Source organism: Taurulus bubalis (genome assembly GCF_910589615.1).
Source record: "Taurulus bubalis genome assembly, chromosome: 2".
Lineage (NCBI taxonomy): Eukaryota > Metazoa > Chordata > Actinopteri > Perciformes > Cottidae > Taurulus > Taurulus bubalis.
Window position 1 is genome coordinate 14,251,801 of NC_136590.1, and position 13,871 is coordinate 14,265,671.

A 13,871-nucleotide genomic window follows, 5' to 3' on the forward strand; every position below is an offset into this window, starting at 1 on the left:
CCTAATTCACATGAAATGAAGAACCATGAAATATACCCATTTATATGGGCATTGTTTGTGTACCTGTGTGATTTGTGCATAGAAATCATATTCTACACAGAAGTTAATCTTAAAACTATTTATTTTTCATTCATTTTATTTTTTATTTGGTTCATATCATACATCAACAGTGATATTTGACTGTCGTTTTCCAATACAAGCTTTTTGAAAATAAATTATAATTAGTTTTTAGCACAGTACAGGGATGTACATCTAATAAGGTCCATGTGGCACTGAACTGACAAATCTGACCTCTTTAAGGCTCTAGTCTAGATATTAAACAACAGTTACTTTCGTGAATGAAGTCGTTCCACTGAGCTAGACAGATACATTTATGTTTGTGGATCGTTTTGGTTACTTTTAGTTAGTAAGCATTTAAATGCCTCCATGCCGAGTTTCACTTCATGCTGGTGTACTCTATGGATGACTTTAATGATTTGATTCAACCTGATTTGTCAAAAACGTTATGACAAAACATTGGGTGATCATATTGATGATTCTCTTTTTCAAGTGGAGCCACCTGAAATTGGAAGATGAATTATTGTGCCACTTACAAGAGTGTTTTGCAATATGTAGAGCAGCGACAGGAGAGCAGTTGAATGTTGGTTGTGTTGTGGTGATTCTATAAAAGATACGAGCCGACAGTGTCTTTCCTCTGACGTTCACAGTTTTGTCGATTTAGAGTTTATAACTTACACGAGTAGACCAGTAGAATGTCTCTCGGTGGTAGGTCGAACACAGTTTATGAAATAGCTTTGCAGTTGATCAAGACGGCGTCTGCAAACCTTCAGGACACAACATTATTTAATTAAATGCAAACCTAATAATTTGTGACTCAGGGGGGCAAGGTGTCAACTTCATCACTTAGCAAAAGGTAAACATTAAAAGAGGGCAATACTCATACACACAATATTCATGCTCTCTGAAACAAGCGTATTGTAGTACAAAATACAAGCTATGTATATAGCTATGCAAATAGCTATGAACCCTTGTTTCAGAGACCATCTGAACAAGAAACAAAAAAGCACATGTTACCTCACAGAAGGTCATGTCAATGTAATAACAGAGGTTTCAGTTTAGTTTGGGGTTTTGCTATTCAAAATAACTGATCACTTCTCTTTACCACAGAGCATAGAGGTGACCTATTTTTATTTGTTGAAACCTAAATTACTTTCTGTCCTCCTCATGTGAAACAGTGTGAACTTGTGTTGAAAATGTGCTTGAGTTCAGCAGTGAAGAAATCTTGTGAGGTGGGAATATTTTCAAGTCTGTATATTATGCAAGAGCAGAAACCCTGATATGGTTGGATCTATCTGTAACTAGTTGCAGGTCTGCAGAATCTGATATAAGTGTTTTTTTTTCAGGTTTTTAGTATTTTGATAAGAATGCTTCCTTCTTTGTGATAAAGACTCGGAAGATTACAGCAAAAAGTTATAGATGTGACTTTGGCTTGAAATAACACGTAATCGCAATGAAGATCTGAGTGGATGATTACGGCAGCACAAAGTTGTTAAGGCTCTGGAAAAACAACAACTTCAAAATCATAATATTAAAATTCAACCTATTAGACATTTTCTATTTAAAATGATGATAATTAAAAAAACAGACTTGTGAATCTTGTACTATAACAATTTCCCTGGTAGTATTTACACAGTTGTCCTCAATATTGTAATTCCTTTTACATGCCTGGAAAATATCAATATATCAATATCAAGAAACTAAACTTACTTTTCCCACTTCAATATGAAATTTGCTGTAAAATAATACTGGACCTATAAAACAAGTCCCCTCTGAAGTCAATCAGTCTATGGCATGTATTTTCCATATGTCGTGTATACAAAGTCTTCCAATGCACCAGGATACAAAATATGAAAAATGACCCTGTGCAAAATAATGGGTATAGTTTTGACTTAATCTGCAGGTCTTTAGATCAGGGTTAATAAGCACATCAGTATTGCTCACTCACAAGCCAGTTTACCATCAAATGAGGACAGGGTGATGGCAAAAGCTTGCAGGGCACACATGGGGAAACTGTAATCCATGGAGAAGACATCCTCCGCGACACGTCCAAACTGCATCACTATGTAATCCTCTGAAAAAGACAGAACGAGAGGAGACAGGAGTTGGGAATAAAGACAAGGCAGCCATTTTCCTTATGGTTGATGACAGAGGAAGAGAGTCACATCTTACCGTTGTCAGGGTGGATGATCTGGAAGTTCTTGACGGAGGCCTGGGTGACACGACCGTGGAAGTTAAGCACGTATGACTGAGTTTGTTCGTTCCAGCTCGGGGATTTGTTCATCAGCGTGACCAGTTTGTCTGTGTTGCTGTTCGCATGGCGGACCAGTAGAGTCTCAGGTTCCTGTATCAAGATAACATTTCAGTTCCTCCGACACATTTCAAACTTAATCAACATCGTCAAAAGGATAATTATTTTTCTTTCTAAATGTACATTTTGAGGACGAATGCACACTCTTTCATCGCTCTCCATCATGCCAGGGATGATCACTGTCATTTTACGAGGACCCCTAAATCCCAGCACGTTTGTCTCCTGGAACATGATAGACAATTGTATTACAGGAAGTATCTCTTCATATGCTTTGTTAAGTGGGATGTAATAGGGAACAGAGTTAAGTTTGAACTCACGTAACAAATTGCTGCCAGCTCTTGCCGCACTGATTCACACTCTTTGACGAAGGGTTTTTTCTCAGGGTTTTCACCTCCGTCATAGACTGTGAACTTTGTTCCCAGAACATTGGACCTGAAACAAATTAGCCTGATCAGATACATGATCTGTAATCATTTATAAGGTTAGAGATGTCAAAATGTCAACCTTGTCTGAATTAAGAATGACAACCATGGGGTGTGTTCAATTCCATGTAAAATGACTGCCTCCACAAATCATGGAGGAATTTACCCTTGGGGTGCAATTTAGATAATCTTTCAGAGACCTTTTTCGTGGCAGACATTATGACACAACATAGCAGGAAACCCCCAGGTGTATAATATTATCAATGCTGGCTCCATTCCATTTCAGGTGTTTTAGTGCAGGGGCACTATGCACGCTGACAAACTGACAGGCTCACTGACAAACTGAGATGGAATAGACACATCGTTGGTGTTATTAGTTACACCAGCGATGTTCCTGCTACATCAAGTCAGGTTGTGTGGCATACATAAGTACTTCAGGTCCAGTTTTGATGACAGTGGATTCTTCAATGTTTTCTGAAGGGTTTTGAAAGGGTTTCATGATCCCAAAATCAGAGAATTCACCAGTAAGTAAATCCGATTTTTTTAAATTTGGTATTAAGTTCTTTCTCAAGGTAGACATAAAAGAATTTAACCTTAGTTTTCCTATGTAGCAGTTTGTTTCTCTGGACAGATTTGTCGGATCAGTGGAGATGAGATAGTTGGATGTTTTGCACTTCTTCCTTTTTCTGCCTGCCATTAGGAACACCTTGGTGATGGCACAATGAAAATTTTTTTTTTTAGAACAGACAATGAAAAGAACTTGATAGAAATATGACAAATCAAGAAAACAGGATCAAGCCATTCAAGCTAAATTCAAGCTTAAATCAATGTGCACAATGATTGGGTTAAAATTGTCAAACCCTCTTGCCATCCTCCTTCTCCATGTGGAGGTAGTAAGTCGGGTAAATGCCCTTCTCCATGCCTCTTCTGTCCCTGGTGACCCGACACTGGATCGTCACATCTCTGGGGGCTGGACGCAAAGCAAACTTCTCAAGATCCTCCACTGACATTGGAGACGTCGACTGGAAAGAGAGAGGGAATGATTTCATTGGTGGTTTTTATATACGCTGTGGGACTAATCTATATAAGGTGCATACTTGCACAAAACATTTTTTTACTTGTAAATGTCTCACTCTTTCATTAGATTCACTGCCTGAAGATGAGCTCTCCCTGTAGTTGGAGTTGAGGGAAGCGAGACTCTGCGTAGTTTTCTCTGCTTTCTTTGTCTTCTTTTCCCTTTTCACCTTCACCTTTTCTTTGGGTTCATCGTCTTTGCTCTCTTCACTTATTTGGCACCTGCCTGTATGATAACACACACAAATGCATTCCTGACAACAGCTTGACAGTGTTGTTGATCATAAAATGCACATGACCAGATTATGACTCACTTGTGTTGAGTTGTTTTTTCTTCTTAGGCGATTGAAGGACAGGCCTCTCGGCCCCCTCGTCATTGTCGCTTTCATCCTGTGTATTCTTCTCTGGACTTATCATCTCCACCACTGACTCTGTCCCCTGGGTTGTAGGGAGTTGAAGCTCCTGGGATGAAACCTCCTGCAAGTGATTCTCTGCAAAAGAGGAGACAGCTGCTATAAAAGCTATTACATTTAGTATTATGTATTTATGATAATAAATAAAGACTATATTTAAACCTGTAAATAAGGTACATAGTTAGATACGTTAATAATACATTCAACATTTATCTCACTTTTCCGCTCTTGTTTGGTTGTCTTGTTTGGCTTCTGTGGGTCTGCCGATTCTTTCACTTTGTCGATCTTCTTTGTTTTTTTCTCCTTTTTGTCCTCGTCCTTTTCATCGTTCTGTTCCATCTCTGATGGAAAGCACAGCAGCACGTTGCTCATGAATCATATATTAATTTATCATTGCAGCAAAGTATTCCTTAGCTTTACATGTGCATGCATGAATGCACAGAGTCTGCACAAACCCATGCGACCACTCTGGGCCCAACGTATATACTCTAACTTTGCTCTCTGATACACACTAACTACACCATTTGAATCCTTGAAATTGAGTAAGTAATTTGTACACACACACACACACACACACACACACACACACACACACACACACACACACACACACGCACACACACACACACACACAAGAATACAATATTCTGCTTTCTCTATTCTTACGTTTGACATTTTCTTTTTTCACTTCTTTTTTCTTTGTCCTTTTCCCCTCCGCCTGAGCATCATTCTCCACCTCTCCCTCAGGCTCTTTGTCAATCTCCAAGTTCATTTTCTTGAGAGTATGATTCTCAGAAGGCATCTCATCAAATGTCATGCTGTCTGTCATGTCACATTCACCCAATGTGATCTCATCCATTGGGTTATCATGGGCATGTTCAACTTGATCTTCAGAAAAAGACAAATATATTTTTAATACAATTTAAGAGACTGAAGTTAATTGAACTGTACATTGGAATTATATTTCTGATTTTAAAAAACAGTGCTACATAGAATAATACATTATTCTAATACCAACCACTCAGGGAAGTGCTGCTGAGGGATTGGTTGATCAACAGAGGAGTTTCATCAGAGCGGATGGCTTTGTGCTTTCGACTCTTCTGGCGAGCATCCCGATTGGCTACTACCATTTGGGAATCAGCCCTCTTCTTTTGCTGCTTTTTCATCAAAAGGGTTCGCTGTGGGAGAATTTAGTATTAGGTTTAGAATGCAAACTGTCAACTCAATGTTCATATGTGTGGATACAACTACAGAGATAATAGTGACTTGTATCTCTGTATATATGGTGATACTTTGTTGGATGTTTAGCTGTACAAGAATATAGGTAGGGCATTTCATTACATTTACATTTGATGGCGACCATGTTTTTCTTAACGCATGTGATGACAACTAAAGTCAACAGACAATAATAACACCATGGGTATGTTATAAGGTTTATGTTTCACCGATGTCTTATTTTTAATGTTAATATGCTTGCCATATTATCTGCCAAGACAATTCTCCAGTTTTTTTGTTGCTGCTGTTTACATTCCTGCAAATAAAAAAAAAAAGGCACAGCACAACAGGAGCGGCCTACTGTCTTGTTTTTCTTGTGTCGCATAAAAGGACAACAGTTTTTTGTTGTGCAACCATGTGTTGTACAATGGCATCCTTGAGCCATGTTCTTTGGTCAGAATTATAACATTACATCCTAATATAATGTTGGAGCATTCTTTTTAATTCTAGATAGTGAGTTGTCGCTGTAACAATTATACAGCTGAAGACAATACTACTGATTCTGGATCTGTTTAAATACAGGTGCCCATGCATCATTGTTACTGTTTACTACTATTTTAGTTGCTTACTTTTGGTTGATTTGCTATTATTAGTACGTCTATCACTGGTTCAGTCTGCTGGTCTTTCTGGTATTACCCTATTGGATATAAGCCAGTAGCTCACATACTGTACAGTTATTCAAACAGACTGTGACTTAAAGTTGAGTAGTAGCACACAGCAGGTGGTTCTGACACATGTATGACCTTAAGACTCAAGAACGCTTTATTTATTTGCAAAGCTCTATCTCAGCTTTAACCATCGGTCAGCTAATTAGCCTTAACAATGAATACGTTCCAGTCTTTGTGTGTATATCACTGATAAATATATGTATCCTATATATTTTTAATAAAAGAACACAGATACAACTCTACTCTGTCAGTTTAACGGTTTGTGGGCTTATCTCTTTGTCAGTTCCTGATCCATTGTTGTTTTGTACCAGTTTGACATCAACAACTTAAATAATCCTTGTTTAGTTACCTGGTTGTCAAGCTTCTGTTGTCGTATATCGGGGTCCTCCATGTCTGTGTGAAAGACTCCCTGCTAAGTATAATCAGTAGATAATTAAGGATTAAAAACGATTTTCAATCAATGTTCAATGCGAGAAATAGTTCAGTTTCCAAAAATAAAAGAGCAATTAAATATGGACGCGCGCGTTTGATTGTGTCTCCCTGCTCCATCTGACAGTCTGTCCACCTGCAAGTAGCAGAAGGCAAAGTGGATTAAAGGGGGATAATGTTCTTAAACTGCACTGCGCCGCTCGGGCAGTGTGGACGAGCAGTCTCGGGGGCGAAGCAGGCTGTCCATGCCTGCTGTGTGGAGATGCTCAGGCCTGTGTACAGTTTAGACGTGAGACAAGAGAAACAGGAAGCTGACCTACTGCTAAACGCGGAAGCCGCAGCAGCAACACAGACTGCCCTTCTCACCTGAACGTGCTCCTGTGCCGGCACACCACACATCTCAGACGTCCCGGAAAACACAAACTACTCAACTAGATCACACGGTGGCTATTAGCGACAGGTTATCTCGTTGCCATGGATACGGTTGCCATGCAGCAGCGATGAAGAGCCTTGATTTTAAATAAAATAAAAAATAATTAAACTCAGTGTCTTTAATAAGAAGATACACATCTTCATGTCTTTATTATGAGTTCATCTGTGGCAGACAGATTGCACACTGTTCACACTGACACACTCGTTTTCCCACAACTCAATTAGTTCCTAAACATTTGTGTCGTTGCATAGTGTCTCATACGTAATATTAGTGGTCGTCATATTGGTATAATTAGTATTTGCATATGTATTTTATGTGTTTAGCATAGGTGTATTGAAACTTGTCTGACGCAATAATTTACTCAGCTGTGATCGAGGCTTGGCCGAACGCCAAAAGTAAATAAAGTAAAGTAAGGTTGTAATAGTAGTGGTATAATATTATAATACTAATATATTGTTGGTATAGTACGTGTTTATAATATATTATTAATATCTTGTTGGTATAGTACGTATTTATAATATATTATGAATAGCTTGTTGTTATCGTAGTACGTGTTTTAAATATATTATACAAATCGTGTTGGTACGCGTTTACAATATATTATTAATATGTTGTTGGTATAGTACGTATTTATTATATAATACAAACATCTTGTTGGTATAGTACGTGTTTATAATATATTATTAACATCGTGTTGGTATAGTACGTATTTATAATATATTATGAATAGCTTGTTGTTGTAGTAGTACGTGTTTATAATAAAAATATTAATATATTGTTGCTATAGTACGAATTTATAATATAATATGAATATATTGTTGGTATAGTACGTGTTTATAATATATTATTAATATATTGTCGGTAGGCTATAGTACATATTTATAATATATTATGAATTGCTTGTTGTTATAGTAGTACGTATTTATAATATATGATTGATATATTGTGGGTATAGTACGTGTTTATAATATATTATTAATATCTGGTTTCCGTTATTCTGTCCGACGCGCTAAACCGGAAAGAGACAAAAGGGTTTCATGTTGCTGGGATACAAGAGGGAGCCAAACAGAAAATGATCCAGCTTCATTGAAGTACGTTTTCGTTCAATACTTGTCCATGGTAAAAGAGACAAAACAAACAAAACAAACAATTACTTGATAGCTTTGATCATTTTTAACTACAAAATATATTTTTGACAAACGTGTTGTGCAGTCTGTTATTTAACAATCAAATCAATCGCTTCGGTTTTTCAGCCGTCAGCTTCTGCAGTTTGCTAAATTTGTAATTCGGCAAAAGAAAAAAAAGATGGATCCGAAAACTAAGGTAGGCTACAAGTTTAGTTTGATCCACAAAATGTAGTTACATGTTGGGCTCACTTTACTGCCGGCAGTGTGAGCATGCCTTTTTAATCATATGATTACAATGTAAAAGACTCATATATAGTTTACACTGGATACAGCTATTTTGTTAAGTATTGCCTTATAATACAGTCTATTTTATTATGTAGGTAACACAGGCCCTGAAAGCTAAAGTGATGCTATGGTGAGAACTGGGCCTATAATCCGGATTAAGCAAGTTTTTTATTTATTTATGCCTTGCATGAGTAGATATCATGTCTAACCCAGAATCTATTCCCTGGATGTTGTCAGGACAGATGTAAGCTACCATGACATGGAGGAGATCGGCAAAATGCAGTCCATTCCTGATCTGGAGAGGTTTCTGTCCTTTTATGATCAGGAACACGTATCTCTTTGAACACAAACACACAGCAATGATGTATTTTTCTGTCACACTTTTTCTTTTCTGTGGCAGTGCTTTATGCAGCGTGCTTGAAGTCCACCTCCCTGAACCAAAAAGAGGAGTTCTGCTGGAGATGCATGTCCAGACTGTGCTTTTTTGCAGGGAGTGCAACTTTAAAAAGGAACAAACCTCGGCTCTCTTGTCCATCCTCAAATCCATCCACGAGGTCAACGTAGGTAAGAAAAGTCATATTAATATCACTGCAGTGAATTTGGATGATGACATTAATTTTAATGTTCCTTGACTTTATATGTGTTTGAAACTCTTGTTTTACAGAAACTCCACTTAATAACATAGAACAGTGTTTCAAATATTGCAAAGATCTACTCCTCTGTCACTCAGTCAGGGTCTGTAAAAAAGTCTTTTAACTGAAAATATTATTTAAAACCCATCAATTCTCATGAAAGCAATGTTTCATTCTATGCTTCTGTGTTCCCCACCACAGCACCCCCCCTTTAGTATCAACCTTTTCAGCACTGAGGAGGTGGGATGTATATTAAAGTACATCAATAACAGCTATCTGAGACACTACAAACTCTACAAATATATTTTCACCCCACAGGTAAGAATTGGAATTCAGTTATTATGCACAAATTGTTTTAAGCAACCTCTGCTAACATTCATTTGTGTTCTACTTGACTTCTGTGAAAATAGATCTAGATGGAATAATGAGCTCTACATATTGTTTTTCCACAGGTGAAACTTGATTTATCTCTGACTTACTCTGGGACCCCAGACCAGTATGAACCCACCATGGAAGAGTCATCTGCTCCAGGTAATAATTACAGGGCAACAGCACTTTTAGTAGAACAAAAGTTACGTTTTATGCTGTGGTACATTGAGAACAGAATATTCTTGATATTTTAGAGCACCGTGGACCAGACGTTGAAAATGTGTTGGAAAAAGAAACAGAAGCAGCACCGAAGACAGACAGCTCTCCTCAAACACAAGAAACATCCACCGAAGACCCAGAGGGAGCCACACTTGGTAGGATCACAAATCATAGAAGGAGTGTGCAAAAATATTTTTTTTAAGTCAAATGCACCCCAACTAACTGCTTAATTTTCTTACTTTAAGGTTTAAATTCAGAACTGAAGGCACTGATTGAGAAAGAGGTCAGACAGCAGATGGTGCTCGTGACTGGACAACTAGATCAGCGAATGAAAGACATTGCAGAGCAGCACAACAATGCACTAGATTCACCACTGCCCAAACACAAGGCCAAAAAATAATGGCTAAGATACATTGATTTTAAATAATCGCTCACACAAAATTTGACAAACCAAGCTCAAACATTAGTTTTATTATCAACAAAACATTGTTTTTTCATATAGAGTACTTCATATCTGCATTTGTACAATTACTATTTCTTAGAGAGGTACTTTCCAAAAAAGTGCTAATTATTAAGCTGAAGAATGAACCGAGTATGGAATGGTGTTGCTTAAACACAGTCACTAGTTTTCACAGTTAGTTTAAGCGGGTTTCCTATTGAGGAATGTCTGCATGCATGATAGCTGCAGGTTACGCTCCCAAAAACACTCAAAATACTGTACTTAAATGTTTCACATGTCTTCCAGTACTGATTTGTAACACTGGAATATATGTAAATTGGAACATTATGTGTATAGAATCATCTATTAAATAATTATTCACAGTGCTTTAATGTCCACTTCAGCCACGCAGTGCATAGAAACACATCCTCTCCTCAGTTATAACTGACGATCAACATGTAATATCATAAATACAAATAATGTACTTATATGTGATGTGTTATTTCAAATGATTGTGCAATGTGTCCTTTACTGCAAACATGATGACCTGACAAGAAGAGTTTCCAACAGCCACAAACTTAGATCAAAGGGCAGATAAGATAAGATGTGCATGCTTAATTTGAAGAACCACGCTGTGCATTAATAAGGCACCCAAACATCACGGTCGTTGAAATCCTCATCTTAAAACTAAACACAGTAATTCCACATCACAAACACCGACATGACAGCACATGCAAATGTTTAAATAAAAAACATTGTGGTGAGGAATGAGGTTGACCTTTTTATGTTTCAAAGTCCTCCAGGCCCAGCAGCATGATTTTAGCCGTGTTCTGAAAGAGGGCGGCTCGGTTCTGCTGCTCCCCTTTCTTCACCCAGTGCCCGTAGATTCGGAAGGCGCAGCCATCGATGAGTTTGCGGACACCGCGTAGGGAGTAAGGATCTCTGGCCAGCACTTCCCGAGTCAGCGGCCGAGCCCTGCGGTAACGGCTGTACATCCTGATACAGGCCAGCACGCTCACTATCAACACCTGAGGGGGGGGGCAAGAAAAGAAAGCAGGTGAAAATGGAGAGGACATTTTCTCTGAGGCTTGCAACTTAAAATCAGCAGCCATAAAAAATAGAAAGCCAAGTCAACACTGTGACTCACCCTAAATGTCTTTCTGGGACTGAAGAGTCGCACGTCCTCTTTCTGGTACTGTCTGAAGAAAGGATGTGCTAGCGCTTGCTCAGCGGTGAGACGGACAGCTGGTTCCACCACCAGTAGCCTGGATATCTGAGCAACACAAGCAAAATTATTGAAAATCAGGACTTTTGTGACAATGTAGATGCTGCTGACTAACAAACAAAACAGCAAAAACAATAGCTTTATGGTTCAACCTAAACTAGGAAAAATTAAAAGGAGACTATTATGAAAAATATTACCTTCATTATTTAAATTCTACCTCAGTCAACAGAATACCAGCTTACCAGATCTTTCACAGTGTCAGACCTGTCATCCCACTCTGGTGAGCTGAACTGATAGCGACCCTCCATGATCATCCTCAGCATCAGCATCTGCTTGCGATGCCAGAACGGTGGTGAGCCGGCCAGTAAGGTAAAAAGGATCACGCCACACGCCCAGCTGTCCAACACATTTATAAAAGGGTATGCAAGAATTAGAAATCAAATTCAGGACATCAACCAGTATCCTGCTTTGTAAACTTTAATGTTTCCTCAAATAAATGTTATTGACAAAAACAAAGACTTACAGATCGACCTCTTGGCCATAACCCGTGTGCATTTCATCCATGGAACATTTCAGTATTTCAGGGGCCAAGTAACCAGGCGTCCCACAGAGCTCTGATAAAAATAGAATAATAAATAAAAAAAAAGGCACAATAGTTAACCTCTGACTGTACAAATTATTTACGTATTCAAACCAATTATAAATATTGATTTTCAGGCATCTGTTTAATTTTATAGTACAGTACCTCGAAGCTTTTCTCCAGGTTGTAGCTGAACAGAGAAACCAAAGTCTGACAGTTTGATGTGTCCTTGATCATCAAGGAGAACGTTCTCAGGCTTTAAGTCCCGGTGGACGATGTTGAAGGAGTGGAGGTACTGCACGGCCTCCAGCAAAGCTCGCATCATACACCTGTAGAGCAACGGGTTTTATAAAATGCATTCATGTTTACATTACCACTTTTACATTTTACTTATTTAAATAGTTTTGGTCTCCTTTCCAGACAATAGCATATATTTCTAACGCCTTGAACAGATCGATTTTGAGAGATGTGGGATGTGATGCGTGAATGCCAATCAGGAATCCTTCACAGTAAACATCATAGTGCCATGAGTTCAGCTGAGATATATCTATATATAAATAAATCAATCAATCATACTTGATTTGGCATATGCAAGACTAAAACATGCAGAAACACAGTTATAAACCTTTACTAAGGCCCAACTTAAGTTGTGTTCTGTTACAGAGACTCAAAATGATGCCAGATTAAATTAGCTGATGCCGAGTGTTGATGCTGGAGCTCACCTGGTTTCCTTCTCATTCAAAGTAACTTTTTCTGTGAGGTAGTCAAACAGCTCTCCTCGCCTCATGCTGTCAATGAAAACATGAGATTGATCCCATCCTTTCATGATTGTTCATTCACATAGTAGGGGAGGAATTCTAAAGACACGTGCATTCAAGCTATTTGTTGTAATACTCACAGGTCAAACACCAAAAATATGAAGGTTGTGGACTCATAGGAATCAATAAGAGTGACTGAAGGGAATTAAAAGAACAAAAAAAAATGTTGTAACACTTTTTTACCTCCAAGAACACAAACCTAAAATGTCAAAAGAGCAGAATAACATACTGATTGAGGAGTGTCCCTTCACCATGTTGAGGACTTGGATCTCCTTCAGCGTGGAGGTTTTCACCTCCTCCAGCTGCAGAACTGTCATCTTCTCTGCTGTGATCTCAATAATCTTCACTGCCAACTCTTGACCAGTGTGTCTGTGCACACACCTGCGCACCACACTGCTCACACCCCTGAGACGCCATTGATACAGAGCACAGTGTGGGTTTTTGATCATCCCAACAGACAACTGAGATCACGGTCCATGTTATTTTGCTGGACTCACCTGCCAATCACCTCTTTCGGGTCATATTTCTGGTAAAACTCCTTGGCCCCCACCCAGTCTGGTAATTCATCTCCAACAACGATGTCTTTGGTCATGATGACAGAATACGAACCTATAATCACAACAAAATGTTTGTCACTTTCTGACAGTGCTGCATGGTCCGTCTAATAAGAGGAACTGCAGAGCTAACTCCTGAGAAGGAAGTGTTTGGTTTCGCTTTAGATTAATTATAGTTATTCAAAGGATTAACTTGCCACACACACATCTCTCTCCTCTCTACTGGTAACCTACTTCAAATATGTGTGATATCACGGCAGCTGGCTAACTTTAGCGGATTCTGATGTGGCCTTGCTGCAGCAGCGGGTTCACTGACCGTCCAGGAAGCTACTCACCATGTATGCAATCAAACGAGAAGAGGGAGCGGGAGACGGCGAATATGGACTCAGCATTGAAGTGCCATCACAGCTCGAGGGATCTATCGAGAAGCCATGGCTGTGTGCAATTCAGCGGGCGACAGTGTTAAACTTTAGCTCCCGATAATATTAACAACCGTGAGCTAGCTTAGCAATTGAGCACTGTTTACATTCTCGTCACATTC

The 13,871-nt window shown here is 38.7% G+C and overlaps 3 protein-coding genes across 3 annotated transcripts; 1 reads left to right on the top strand and 2 right to left on the bottom strand.

The window, feature by feature from the left end:
* Positions 1-1,997: 1,997 nt before the first annotated feature.
* Positions 1,998-6,611, bottom strand: LOC306753820 (tubby protein; the record flags this gene model as incomplete). Its single annotated transcript, XM_079237737.1, has 12 exons — positions 1,998-2,131; positions 2,230-2,401; positions 2,492-2,590; positions 2,686-2,800; positions 3,384-3,496; positions 3,651-3,812; positions 3,924-4,090; positions 4,179-4,355; positions 4,496-4,618; positions 4,944-5,165; positions 5,296-5,455; positions 6,570-6,611. The coding sequence occupies 12 exons, from the start codon at positions 6,609-6,611 to the stop codon at positions 1,998-2,000; spliced, it is 1,686 nt and encodes a 561-aa protein (XP_079093863.1).
* A 2,005-nt stretch (positions 6,612-8,616) lies between these two features.
* cfap119 (cilia and flagella associated protein 119) lies at positions 8,617-10,114 on the top strand (the record flags this gene model as incomplete). Its single annotated transcript, XM_079237738.1, has 7 exons — positions 8,617-8,624; positions 8,732-8,797; positions 8,895-9,058; positions 9,159-9,229; positions 9,328-9,444; positions 9,579-9,657; positions 9,960-10,114. 7 exons carry the CDS (start codon positions 8,617-8,619, stop codon positions 10,112-10,114), a joined length of 660 nt encoding a protein of 219 aa, XP_079093864.1.
* phkg2 (phosphorylase kinase, gamma 2 (testis)) lies at positions 9,892-13,368 on the bottom strand (the record flags this gene model as incomplete). The annotated part of the gene is made up of 9 exons (XM_079235646.1): positions 9,892-11,181; positions 11,301-11,426; positions 11,621-11,774; positions 11,902-11,992; positions 12,124-12,287; positions 12,681-12,746; positions 12,857-12,911; positions 13,006-13,181; positions 13,274-13,368. The coding sequence occupies 9 exons, from the start codon at positions 13,366-13,368 to the stop codon at positions 10,936-10,938; spliced, it is 1,173 nt and encodes a 390-aa protein (XP_079091772.1). The 3' UTR covers positions 9,892-10,935.
* Between the last annotated feature and the right edge of the window lie 503 nt (positions 13,369-13,871).